The 14,082-nt window shown below is 40.7% G+C and overlaps 1 protein-coding gene across 6 annotated transcripts in view; it reads right to left on the bottom strand.

Moving 5' to 3' along the window:
• Window positions 1-14,082, bottom strand: part of TLK2 (tousled like kinase 2) — a 66,652-nt gene that overhangs the window by 25,820 nt on the left and 26,750 nt on the right. For 5 of the 6 annotated variants that reach the window (XM_058041958.1, XM_058041963.1, XM_058041964.1 and 2 more), the window contains exons 3-7: window positions 13,070-13,135; window positions 6,376-6,447; window positions 3,909-3,978; window positions 2,851-2,894; window positions 1,678-1,773 (exon numbers count right to left, since the gene is read on the bottom strand). In XM_058041958.1, coding sequence (XP_057897941.1) covers window positions 1,678-1,773; window positions 2,851-2,894; window positions 3,909-3,978; window positions 6,376-6,447; window positions 13,070-13,135 — 348 coding nt within the window. The remainder of the gene's footprint in view (window positions 1-1,677; window positions 1,774-2,850; window positions 2,895-3,908; window positions 3,979-6,375; window positions 6,448-13,069; window positions 13,136-14,082) is intronic. The other variant, XM_058041959.1, reaches the window with a different exon arrangement.

Genomic DNA, 14,082 nt, shown 5'->3' with positions numbered 1-14,082 from the left:
GAGTCTCAAGACCTGCAGATCATTCTAATCAAGTGAGAAGTGAGGCAATTCAAATCAGCCAAGAGATTTGAAGAGAAGTAGTTACATCCTGAGGCCATTACAATTCCTCTGCAAGTTCTGATTGCAGAAATTTTCCAGTACAGTACAGATAAATTCAGATCTGGAGGAGGTTGGTATCATGTGAAAGACATTGTAACACTCTGCTTCCTTCCAAGATCATTACTAACACCTGTAATGGGTAAGACTCAATGTCCTCCAATTTTCACTCATCCCCTCCATTTTTTGGGGATTAGATCAAAGCGTTGACATTCAGTTTGTAAGAAGAGGACAGATCTTGTAAAGGCCCAGAATAGTTTGTTGTGAACAAGAAACATCACGGGTTCAGCTGCAAGAGGAAAGAGCAGCAGATAAGCACCTGTGTAAGGAGAGAGACAAACTGGCCTGGCTGAAACTAACTGCAACATCAGTATTCATCAGAAACACTCCGTTCAACTTTTACCTACTCAACACATAAAAGCATAGAAGAAGAAAACCACAGGAAGAATCCACTTGTTCCATTGTGGGTTATCTAATCTGCTGGAATAAAGAATTGTCCCAAATCCCTCACACATCGGCAACATTCAGAGATGCTATTTTTTCATTAACTTCTCTTTAAAGAGATGTATTAGTGAATTGATAAATGATAGCATGAAAGTCCATTCAATTAATAAGGTCTACTTTAATTTTTAGAAACATTAAAAAGTATCTAGAAGTGTACATGAAGCTCTCCCCTCAAGCAGCATTACAAACCTTCTGAAATCTATCAACACATGGAATTCTGAGCAGTGTTTAGTGTTGAGGTTTAGTTCAGTACATTCAGCAAAGGTCTCTGCAGAATAATATAATCACTAGAGACTTTGCATTTGGCTTTGGGAATCCCAACTTTCCCACAATGTCTCCAGTCTTTGTGACACTCAATAAATGCTGAACATTTTTAAAGAGGGGCCCAGCCAACACTAAAGCCCAGGCAACAGAGCCTCTGAATACTGCTTTGCTAGTTGCAACAATTTTTTTAGCTGCTCTGTCCTAAAATGGTTTAAAAACACGTGTTACTTCTTCACATCCAGACCTCACAGAAATGCTGCAAGTATGGAATTACATGCCAAAAACCAGCACCAGCTGGGCATGTACACACATGTCTCCGGAAGCTTTTGCTAATGCCCCTTGCAAGTCATGTGCACACGAACAGAAGTAAAAGGCCTTCCCAAAATAATTATGGTGGGCACATTGTTCAAGATACCCAAGGGGTCCAATCAGAATCGGAATAGCCCTGTAGTGCTGCACAAACACACAACATACTCCCGACTCCACGGAGTTCATGAGCTACAACGGAATAAAGGGTAACTAACAGGTCAGTTCCACCTTTATTAAGGACTGACATCCCTCTGTACTCAGGCAGCACATTAGAAACATTCATCCTGTACAACTTAAGCTCAGATATTCGTGACAGCTATGGCTGGACTAGCTGCTGTCCCAGGGTCCTAGACATGGCTTCGCTCTCAGAACCCAGTTTCAGATTTAAAATGGAGAACAAGCCAACTCACTCACCAAGAGACAGAACCTTGTATTACCTGTCTGAAGCATGGCCACCAAGTTAACCGATGCCAGGCCACCAAGTGTGTCCCCAAGAACACTCACCGGCAAGGGGTTGGACAGGGAATGCTGCGGAGAGGATCTGGCGACGGGCGGCACACTTCTACCAGGACTGGTTCCTGGGCCACTGCCCCCAGCAAACTGGGCACACAAACAGATTTCATCATCAGGATTTCCACAGAGATACTACATTTAACCAAAATTAACACAGACAAAAGAAATACATTCGCCTTAAAAATGAAGCTGCAAAGGCTTCAGGGAATAGCTTACATAAACTGAAGATAAGAGGAAAACCTTAACACTTTACAGAGCTTCCAAAATAACTGAAGTACCTAAAACAAACACTTGTATTTTCACTAAGTACATTTTCCTTCGTAACTCAAAAAGATATAAACCTGAATGCTTGGCCATAGATCAGTTATTTACTCTCTGGAATTAGGAAGCCCATTCCCTGTGAAGAGACTGATGTGTCTGATGTGCACCACAAGAGTGGTAGGTAATGTTCATCTCCACTGAAGCACCTGTGCCAGTCAATGTTGAGAGGCAGAAGAGGTAAGGAGCTGGGGAACTGCTCCAGTTGGTACAGAAACTCCTACAGGGTACTGCTCATAAAAAAATTTACCTGGGAAAGAAGTAAGCACTAATAAGCACTTAATTTCTGACTCCAAGTTACTCCATAAAATAAAGAACAAACTTAAGAGAAAAGCTACAGCTCTGGATTGTGCAGACCTAGAAAAGTTTCAGATATTACGCAGTGCGAAAAGAATATTGATTTTAGAATGTCCATCACTGTTTTTGGGAGGGGTTTGGCCTCTATGGCACCAGCCTCCCATGAGAAGTTTTTCTTAAGAGGGAACCCTGGAAACAACGTCCCACTCCAATCAGCAGGTTTGTGCAGGTGGGCTCTTTTTCAACTCTGGATCCTCATCAAAACTGTTTGCAAACCTAGAGATATCCTCAACTGAGATAAAGGTTCCAATGGAAATCAACCTCAAACCTACACTTAAATGAAAAAAATGCCTTATCAACTGTTCAACTAACTGTTAATTTAAAAATACATTTCTTCATATCCTCTGCCTAATCAGATCTGAGCATATCAGGTTGACATCACCAAACCATGATCCCAATGACAGATCAGTAACATGTCACATCATAAATTTCTATTCAGATTTTGCAAAATGTGAATTAAGGCAGATTTGTCAATGATAAGATTCTTACCTCAAAATAATCACTAATTTTATGTCCTCTAGGAGTGCCTTTCCCTAAAAAGGAAAGCAAAGAACTAAAATAAGAGTTGTACTTTAGAGAAGTTACCATGCCATCTTAAAAATCTCCTCCTACATTTTGACACTCCTTTTCCTGTTCAGTGCAACACCTATCACAACAAAGCTTCCGCATAACAAAAACCCGCCCCAGGGTGACAGCCCTTGTGCTGTTTTTGGGAGCCTCTACAGTTGACAATTCAATTAACTCTCAATTCCAAACATGTCAGATCCAATCAAACAGCATTTGCACTTGCTGAAGTACTTAGAAAACACTGAAGGTCTTGACTGTTGCATAGGTTCCCCAAAATTTCCTTCAAGATAAGGAGAGAGCAAAGGGTACTTTTACTCCTCCACCTTCAGCTAAATTACTGCATATTAGATCTCTCACAAGCATTCCTGTAAGAGTTTGAGAGATAATTAGCAGTGGCTTAACATCAGCTCATTAAAACCTAGTCCTTTTTTCTTATTATCACGTTATCAAAGCAGTCCTGTCAACACAATTCTCATTACTTTCTTGTTGAAGAATGAAAGAACTCAAAATCCACCCCTCTGCCCATTTGCTTGAAAATGTGAACTTGGATTGAACACACCAGGTTTTCCACTCAGGACAGCACCGCCAGCTTAGGCACAACTTATTCCTGATTTGTCATGGAGAAAACTTGCTCCAACAAGGCAGGCACGTGTCTTGGAAAGCAATACAGTATTCGGAAGTCTGGCTGCTGTATACATAGTGACACAGGACCAAAACAGCACTTGGGAGCAGAATATGAAATCTCTGGGCAGCCTGTTCCATAAAAATGCAAAAGTTTGTGCAAGTAAACCAAGTATTTTCCTGCCAATAAGGGTAACAAGGCTCCCAGAAGAGAACACACCATCATGGAGTAGTTTATAACAAGCTGCCTGCCACACCCTTGAGAAGGGCCATTAGTTTCCTAGGACACTGCCTGTGCGCATTGTGCCCAAGTTACCAAGCAAGCAGCAATCCCATGGCAGGGTGGCAGCATGGATTACCTTGGCTGGTCTCGTAGGCTTCTGCTTTCCTCTTCCTATTCCGCTGGTCATTCTGCTTTTTCTCAGGAGTCTGTTAAACAATACTTCAAAATTAACGTTACTGCAGTTATTCCAAGATTTAAAGAAAATGTCCAAACACAATGACCTGTTCCATATCCCCAGTGGCCATTTCATTTCTCTGGTTAATTTCTTTCTGTTGCTGGTACTTAAAGAAACAACTGCTCTCAAAGAGTTGCTACCTTCTCATAGATGTGTTGCAGAGGGAGAGAATGTGGTTAACAAGAAGCAAGAAGGTAATTTATTTTTTCATTTTTAGCTGCTGCAAGCCAGTGACCTTACAGGGTTAGCAGAGCAAGCCCAACATTTTTAAAAACCTATGTAAACCCCTTCAAGGTGATCACAGTACTGGTACAAGGGGAATAATGATGAGAGGTTTAAGTACTGACATCCAAATCTGCAGTCCAATCAGAGTCTCTAAAGCGAATTCACTTTGCCTGCAGGTAATGCTTCTTCTCAAAGCCCACTGCAGATGGCTGCAAGAACTATCCCAGGACAGCAGGCAAGACAAAGCTGTTACAGATGCAGCCATTCACCTAGACTTCTGTTTGCTCCTCACCAGCTCTCATTAAAGTTATGGGTCTGGTGCATGTGCCATTTCTGTGAGCACCCAGAGACCTGATGGGCAGTTGATCAGTGGATTTACGCATGATCAATTTATTTATGCACAGGCACAACATAGAGCACAGCTGACAGGCCTGAGGGCTCCAGAAGTGTCATGCCTATCTGTCTGTATGAGGCTAGCAAGCCTAAACATGAGAATGGAGGAGACTCTGGTGCTTTCCCCATCACCAGGATCACATCTGTGGCCAAACCTGCTAAAGACATTGGGAAGCACTGCTGGAAGCAGCTCACTGAGGTTGCTGGAAAGAGATGTCTTGTCATTCTCATTACCACTGTCATTTTAAAATTGCCCCAAATAATTCCCAAGATGTATGTTCTCCAGTCACTGCAGCCACCACTGAACTATTGCCTGGGGGCAGGGAGAAAAACACTGTGCAAAACACAGCTCTGGGGGAGGGAAAGCCATTGCCAGAGAGTCTATGGTAAATCTAAGTTTCATGCTCTTTGGAAACCCAAATCTCAAGTACCCTCTTTAAAGATCTCTACCAAAAGACTTGCTCATACTGAGCATAGAAATCAATCTCCTTCCTTTAGTAGGATAAAAAGGAAAAAGGCAAATCTAAACCTGGCTGTGTGTTCCCAGTGGGTGCTGGACACCTACAGCCCCATGTTACCAGCTGGGCATTCACAGACAGGGCTGTTTTGGTAAGACGATGGAGGGCATGTTAAGACAAAGGTGGTTATTGTGTCTGCAAGGTACATTTTTAGAATGAGGGGACTGAAAACTCCAAAACTACCTAGAGACTTGCTGCTGCAGCCCCTCTATGAGTAAAAGTCAGAGACATTGCCTCCTCAGTGTCTAGTGAAGAGCAGCTCCTGAACAGCGTTGGCGTGACTGTAACACCACAGGCTCCATTACAGCCTCCATGGAGCTGTGAGCATATTAATGAGAATCAGTTTAAGTTGTTTTTCCATTCAAGTACTTACATAATAAAAATGACACACAACATTATCTCTTACAGACTGAAAAAGCAAGGAATGGGAGATTCGAATACATCAGCTTGGTCGATTTTTATCTCTCCACAGAAGTACATTAAAAAGAAAAACAATTAAAAGAATGAATACTCAGATTTTCACTATTACCTACTCTTTATGGAGTTTAAGATACTGCATCCCTAAAATCCCCTCATAATAGTACTGCCATATAATAGAGGGAAATATGACCCAAAACTTACCTGGTAACTGTGGGGGAAGTTCATAAGAAATGCATAAGAAAATGCACTTTCATTTGAGGTTTTGGTTTACTAACACAGAATTTTAGAATAAAATTAGATTTAGTTTTTAGAATAAAAACCCAAAGACATTCATTTTGCTGCTTTGATGAGCATTTTGAAATAGTTAATCCTAAAGAAGTGAGACTAACCATAGACAAAGCATCAATTTTCACCTCCCCATACTTCCACAGAGTAATGCACAAAATGCTCTGCCTTGTACAGGCTTAGGCAAACTCACATTTTTTGATAGATATGGCAAACTTTTCCATTAATGCTCTCTGGCTTTTTATGTGTATCCAAAAATGTATCCCAATGAGCTGAACACAGTTTCCCAAAGTGAGCTTTTACAAATGCTGTGTTTGGGATTAGGTAAAACCTTCCTGGAATGGTGGGAAGCTTCAAGGAGGAGCTTCACAGAGAAGTTGAAAGCCTGCAGGGTCAAGCTAAATACTTCCCTGGTCCCTTTCACTCTCCAAACTAAGACTGTCACTGATTCTCACAATTTCTTCCATGCTTTGAGATGGATCATGATCACCTTAAACCCAACTACCCAAGCAGTTGTGCCTGCTTACCTCCAACTCTTTATCACTCAGAGAGCCCACGCTGCACAAGCTCTGGTTGGAAGACTCACTATTTAACGGACCCTAGTGAGAAGCAAGCAAAGACTGTTAGAAACAACTTCCCTACAAGGCAGACCCATCCTAAAAATCACTCAATCTCTGGGCTAACTACAGTTACAGCAGCACCGTGGGTCAAACTCCTAGACAGGGGATGGGGCACTAAGATGCTTCAGAAGATATTTGCAGCAGGACAGTTGGATTGTTCGACATTTTTTTCCTCAGGATAATGATCCAACTTTTGGAGTATTTCTGCATCAGTTCATTTCCTAACTGGTCTATTTACCCACATCCACAAAATAGCCAAGGTGGTATTTTGAGAAGCCTAAGGCTTGAGGAAGAAAACCTAAATTTGTTGAGTAGCAGGAGTTCCAAGCTTAGCTCTCCAGGCAAGCATCTGCTTGACCCTGAGCTAAGCATTTAGATGCATCCTCATCTGGCAAGCCAGCTATTACTGTTATCAGATGCTGGCCCTACCATTGATTTAAATGTGTCATTTTATGCTTTTTTCAACACTAGGAAAGTGAACAAGTGAAACTTGTGTTAAGAGCAGTACAACTGGCACCCATAACACAACCTTTCCCACTTGGTTATTTTATGGACCCATGTGTGACCTGACCATAGAGCAGCTGCTCCCACCAGGCCAAAGCAGAAACTCACAAGACCAGAAAAAGATTTACCAAAATTGTAACCAGGTACCTCAAGAGTCTGCTGCATCTTTTCAGGCTCTGCTGGATACACATCTGCATTTTTACATATCCAAGTAGTTTGAAAATTATTTAAGATCTCTAATAAAACCGGTTTTAAAAGGAAAAAGTGAATCATGCAAAGTCACTGTGTTTTATCCTGACACAAGAGTATCCTCCTACAGATCTAACTTAAGAAATTAAGACAAATTTGACAAAGATGTAAAAACAAGGTTCACAATTAACAATGGAATGTATTAACAGGAAGAATGACACGATAAAGCCACTTCTCAATTAATAACTTGTGAGCATCTTTTCCCAAGATGCATTCTATTTTAGCATTTTTAACTTTGCAGTAACCACTTCCCACCAATCAATCTTTCCTCAAAGCAAAGCCACTTCTCATTATACACTTGAGCAGAAGCCTCAAGTGGTGGAGTGGAGGAGAAGCCTTAACACCACAGAGAAACCCCACACTAGATAATTTTTTAATAGATCAGTTCTCTCTCCTCTGTTTAAGGGCCAAACACCACTATCAAATTGTGACATAATCTAGCTATTACTAACCTAAATTCCCAAGCAGGCATGTGCTGAAAGTAGACATTTACCTTCTGTGTTCACTGTGAGTGTTAAATATCAAATTCAGTTCTCCTAAAACAACATGCTCAGTTGCTTAAAAAAAAAAAAAAGAAACCCCAACACCTGAATAGCTCAAGAAGCTGAACATTTAGGATTCCCTTAAGGAAAAATTGCAGGTTTACATTCTTTAAGCCATACTATTATCCCTTCAAGGGATCACACAAATAGCTCAGGACCAGAAAAAATGTTTCACTTCATCTCTTCAGCAATAGTTTCTTTTAAGCAAAACAACAAGCTCCTTACCACCCAATGTGATGGCTCACAAATGTTATAGGTACAACTCTTGCTTATTCCAGGAATTTACTCCTGGGCCAACAGGACCTAACAGAAGTGCCAACATTAACCTTAGCTACATCCACATGAAAGCCTCACTGCTAAAAAAATTGTAAAATCTTATGGCAAGTGGCAACAGAAAGTAAATGCTTTCACTCATGAAAAAAACTTGTTTATAAACTGCACAAATGCTGCTCTCCAAAATCTGTCTGTTCTCTCAGGAGCTCCAACCCCAACAGCACATCCGAGGCACCAATCAACCTTCTGTGCCAGGTGAGAACTTTGTGAGATACAGGAGCTTCTCTCCAAATGAGTGTTTGCTGGGCTCACACTGGCCTTCTGACATGATAAAGGTGAAAGTGAAAGTTGTTTCCACATTTGCTTAAATCTTGCTGTCTCCATTTTGCAGATGGATAGCAAATGACAGGAGCAGCTGTTTCAAAAACACCCATTTGAACTTTCCATGAACATTATGATTGAAGGGGAACATCAGTGGCATACACAGGACAACTCTTCTGCAAGGCCCCTGTATTCTGGGATCACCTGGAAAATAAACTGATGGGGCCACTTATAGCTAAAAATTATACTAACACTTTTTGCAGAAATACAAGTTTATCTTGTTCAAGAAATCCACTCAGTTTGCACCTTAATGTAAAGTTCTGGGATGCAAGCAGCTGGAAAAATGCCTAATACAAAATCCACAATGTTTTTCTTACTTCCAGTACTACGAGTACCTGCACTGACTACCCTGCATGGGAAATTTTTAGCTCTACCAGCTGGAATCAAAACCATGTCTCACATCAATAAAAGAGGAGTTCAATGCTGGTCAGATTCTTGACCAGAAACCCCCCACCCTTTTTTTTTTTTTCCCTTTATTTTAAATGTTCCTCTAGAACCTAGATGATGTGGTAAAACTCAACTCAGTGCAGTAGCAGAAAGGGTGAAAAGGAACCAACTTCTTCATTAGGGAACTGGAACAGAACAGCTTGTCATTGTCTACAGGTATCCAGCAATTTCACTGTCACGTGTATTGATTTATGAATAAATGCATAATTAATTCTTTGTAGACATGTTTTGACCCATGCAATGGAGCAAATGCATCATTTTGCTTTTCCCCTGCTCACATTTAAGAGGACCTTCCATTGACACTTTTCTTAGTCTAAAGGATAAGACCTTTACAGACAAGAGCTGAACTTGGCAAAGTTGGCAAAAAGTCTTGTTTCGAAGTATTTTGGCTATGGAAACCCGAATTATTCACTAGAATGTGCTGTACTCAAAGCAACAAAGATGCAACACCTAGGATGTTTCAGGAACATGGCCTCGTGCTCAGCTGCACCTCTCCTCATGTAATATGTCAAGAGAAAGGAAAAGCAAGTTTTCCTGATTATCCAGATAACATGGGGTTATGTGTAAAATTAGGTATCAGCTGGTTATAGCAACAAGTTTAGGCACAGATGCGACAAACCATATATCTGAGTATGTCCCTTCAGCTAACAGTCAGTTATTGCATCTATAAAAAATGCTTCAAATTTATATTTTAGCATTCCTGACTGTTTATATTTAACTCAGCAACTGACTTGAGATAAATGTTCAATACTTAATTTAGCATACAATTTTTAAGTGGACATGACACAGAAGGAATTGAAGGAATGAACATGAATTTTGAAAAAAAAACCTGAAGTAAACAAAGAACATTAACATGAGTATATTGCCAGGGAAGTAGCAGGGTGCATATTAGCACATAATATACATGCAATAGTTTATACAGATAAGGCTCATGAATTTTATTCCAGAAGTTATCTGATTTTTCTAGCACAGACCACTTTGGGATAATACTGCACTTCTCTGCTCTTACTTCCAGCCCACTCATCCACTGTGCCCTGTCAGGGCAATTGGTGATGGGACTCAGCAAAAATTCAAAATACGTGGGTCATCTGAAACAAGCTAATAGTACCTATAGTGTTTACCCAAATGACAAGCACAAGAACAGCACACACTTCCTCCTCCACAAGGAATTTCTCTCCAAGATAAGCTGGCATGCTTTTTTCCCTGGTGATTCACCTATCAACTGCTGTTTCAAAGTCTGTGACCTACCTATGCACAATAAAGCCTCCATGTTAAGAATTGGATGCAACAGCAGCAGGCACTTTGAAGACTCCTACTCAAGAGGCAAGAATATAAAATCTGGCCACTCACAGGAGCTGGTTCGTCATTTCTCCCTTTGCCAGAGCCCCTGGAAAGCCCACAGTGAGGCTTCAATGGCTGAGACTTCCAAAGAAACAACTTATCCTGCTAATAGCTCCCACCAGATCATCTAGAACAACACCAAGCAGACTCAGCCCCCCTTACCATTTCTGCCTCCCATGACTTGTACATTTCCACAGCCTCCCCCACTTCCCAGAAATGATCCATCACTCCACAACTCAAACTGGGCAGTCTCCATTTTGTGCTCTCCAATTCCTTGTACTGAAAAGAAGCTCTAGGAATTCCAGCTGCCTAGCCAGAGTCTCCAACACAGGCTTACAGAAACATGCACAGCAAAATTTTCTTGCTGTCTAAATGAAGGAGACATGGAGATAGACATGCTTCACTACCTCAAGCCAGGATAACCAAGTTCCTCTGAATTCTGTAGCAGATCAATGGATTTCAAAGGCAAAGAGCTAATCCTTCATTCCACTAAAGACTAGTGCTGACTCCACACAGGTTTACACCAAAGTGAAATGGTCAAATGGCTCTACAGTTACTCTGGTGTAGTGCTACTATGTCAGGTTTAATTAACATATTCTTATCTTATTTCAAGCATCATGTAAGTATGAGAATTACAACCTACTTCTTAACTAGACATTTAGAAAAGCTCAGTATTACTGCTGATAATGAAATCCCTGAATCACTGAGGTCTTTTTGCCACGAGAAGTTAATCTACTCTCAGATGTTCACAGGTAACCCCCACTCTATCAGATGGGCAAGTAGATTTGCAGCAGGATTTGCTTGGCTTCCATTATGCTTCGAGAGTTCTCTGGGATTGGAAAGATGGTATTTTTACTTTACTGATGGCAAACTGGACAGAAGGGTCACACGACTCATCCTAACCCTCAGCTTAGGAGCAGAAATAGGACTGAGATCTGACAACTATTTCTGGGCTCTAGTAGCCAGACAACACATTTGAAGTAATGTTGCACACAGAAGCATCCAAACAATTTTCAAGTACCTGGCATAAAGTCCTGGCACACTCTGCAGGAGCTGCAAAACTCAATTCTAAGTTTTACAACTCTTATTAACTGGTTCTTCTCATGGCCTATGACACCTGTTGGGCACCACCACTGAGCAGCACCACTTCCCTCCAAGGAAGATATGATTATCCTCAAACACAAATTCTCCACATGGTAACCTTGCTGCTAAAACTATTGCTGAGTACATCACAGAACTGGAGTTGTTGAAGTGATCAAGACTTCAAAAGTTACAGAGAATAAGTAAAAACCAAACTAATCCAAGCAAATACTGTTCTTTATGAACAATTCTTTGGCAGCATATATTCTGCATCATTACCTCAGAGCAGGAGGAAAAAGAGCACTAGCTACCAAGACCATGACTTTTTAAACTCTGGCACAGTCAGATGGATCTACAAGATTCCTAGAGCCCAGCTATGCTCCCTAGAAGTACTTCAGCCATTTTAGTTTAACTATAAAAGTGGCACACAGAGCTTGGTTCAGAGATCTTCTGAAAACCAAACTTGTAGAAGATACATGTGCTGCTGTGAGGATCCACCCTGGTTAAGCCTGAGACAGGCTGTGTACAAATACAGGTTCACCCATCACAATTACTAATTTAAATTCTTATCCAGGAAAAGTCTGTGGAAATTACACAAATCCCTTCAAGTTAACCTGCCTGATATCTTAAAGGCAGCACTCAAATAGGAGAAAGGGAGGTGGAAGATGAGAACAGACAAAATTAAACAATATTATCTAGAGAAACAACTCACATTTTGTCTCCTGGGCCTCCTGACCTAAGGAAAATGTCTAGTCAGCATAATGCCTCATGGGAATATACACTTAGATTTTCCCAGTATGTAAATATAAACAGGAGCTAAATAAGCAGGAACAGTCAATGTCAGTGTCATGTGTTAATTCAGGGACTTGCTCTGGGAATTTAGTGAAGAATGGCACTTCACCATATGGCAAGAATAGACATCTAAAGCATCACCAGCTTTATGAAGCTATCTAGTGACATGGGTGAAGCACAGGAGTATAACAGTTGCCTAGAAACATTCCTTGCTCATAAATTTGATTCAATGAATTAACTCCAAGCTTCTAGTGAGATACATTCTTCAGCTACTAAGTAAGAAACTTCATCACAGACTTGCAACAGAATTTTTGAGGCTTTTGGAGCTGCAAATGACCTTGGTCATTGGGTTGTGCCTTCAGCTACCACAGGAGGTGACAAGCACACAGTTGTTTCCAAAACAGTTTAGGATTTCTATCCTCTACTGTTGTTACTGGAAAGCTCTTCCACAATCCCATTACTCTGATGGCTAGAAGCTTTTTTCTAGTTTCCAGCCTGAAAACTTGTTCTAGATCAGCTTGCTTTCATTCATACCTCCAAACACTTACAGCTGCTCTTTAACAACACAGAGGAACTGTGGGCTTGAAGCTGAAGTTGTATTAAGGTATATATGAATGCTTTCATTTTATACAGGTCCAAAATATACTCTGCTGCTAAACATTAAAAAACATTAAATGCTGCTAAACATTAAAGAAAGACTCCATACACAGCAAGATACACCCAGTGGGAGGAAGGCAGGAAGCTCAGTGCAACTGCCTGCTGCCTTCATCCAATCACATCTGAGATGACACTTCTTCCTTTTATGCAATAAACAGCACCAGATACCTTCCATCCCAGGAGGATGGGCCAGGCCCTGCCCCACTAGATGGCACTCACTTACTACATGGTTCTTTCGTTAAACATTTCATTGGAGCCAGCTAAAAATCTCAGCTGAATCACACAAAATTGTATCACCGCTTTCCCAATATATTCCCTTGAAGACAGTGACCTACCAATGCCAGGGCGGAGCATGACGGACGGAGGCTTGGGGGGGTAGGGAGGGAATTTGAAGCACCAACCTGGGAGGGAATGTAGTAGCTGAAATTAATATTGCAACCAAAATTTGCTGCAACATAGTAGAGTCATGCTAATTTATATCAATGGTTGGCTGATCTATTACAAATTAGCAAGAATGCAAGTAAATAAATATATTGTTCGCAGTAAGTGTAATGCACTTTAACAGTTTACTGGCTAGTACAACGTAAAACCCTGTAACAACAGGTAAAAATAAAACTCAGTAACAGAACAGCTTTGCTCAAAGTGAGGCCTCCAACAAATGAGGCTTTTTTCCCCAGATTGCTTTAAAAACAAGTTTTCAATATTCACCCCTACAGAAAAGGGCACGTACTTTCTGCTCTAAACATATTGGAAACATAATTAAGATTTGCTTTCCTGTATCTCTCAAAGGTTATTCCTTTAAAAGGAAGAGTTCCTAACATTCTTTGTGAAAGCTAAGTACATTGGTACTGCTTTAAAGCTATACCAGTGTCTATGCTTTTAGCTGTTCTAGTAAGATGTTTGGGTTTATCTGCACTGGTACAGCTAAAGATTCTGAAGTGACAAAATGGGGGCCAGGAGGCAAGAAACAGGTGATAAAGTACATGAAAAGTTGTAACATTGTATGAAACAAGATCACAGCACAGTAAATGCCATCAACTTTCATGCAATAAAAAGAACTTAATATGTTAGAAGTCTTAAGAGTAGGGGAAAAGATAAAAAATCCCCACACTCTTACTTCAGCAACTGAAATTGTTACCTCTTAACTTCTAGTGTTAATCTTTCTTACAGCTGAGCATTTGGCTTCCTTTTGCTCTCTTCCCAGACTCAACTCTGTCTGAGAGGCAGAGCAGAAAGAAAAGTGAAAATCCAAACAAAACTCTTTCAAGTTTAAAATCACTTTGTGTTTTTCAGAGAAATGCAGCATCTACAAGGTTTTATCTCAAAACAATTTTAAATGGCTTTAGAA

The sequence above is a fragment of the Melospiza georgiana genome, chromosome 28 (genome assembly GCF_028018845.1).
Source record: "Melospiza georgiana isolate bMelGeo1 chromosome 28, bMelGeo1.pri, whole genome shotgun sequence".
Taxonomy (NCBI): domain Eukaryota; kingdom Metazoa; phylum Chordata; class Aves; order Passeriformes; family Passerellidae; genus Melospiza; species Melospiza georgiana.
The sequence above is the reverse complement of the archived record's forward strand: the minus strand, read 5'-3'. Positions and strand labels throughout refer to the sequence as shown.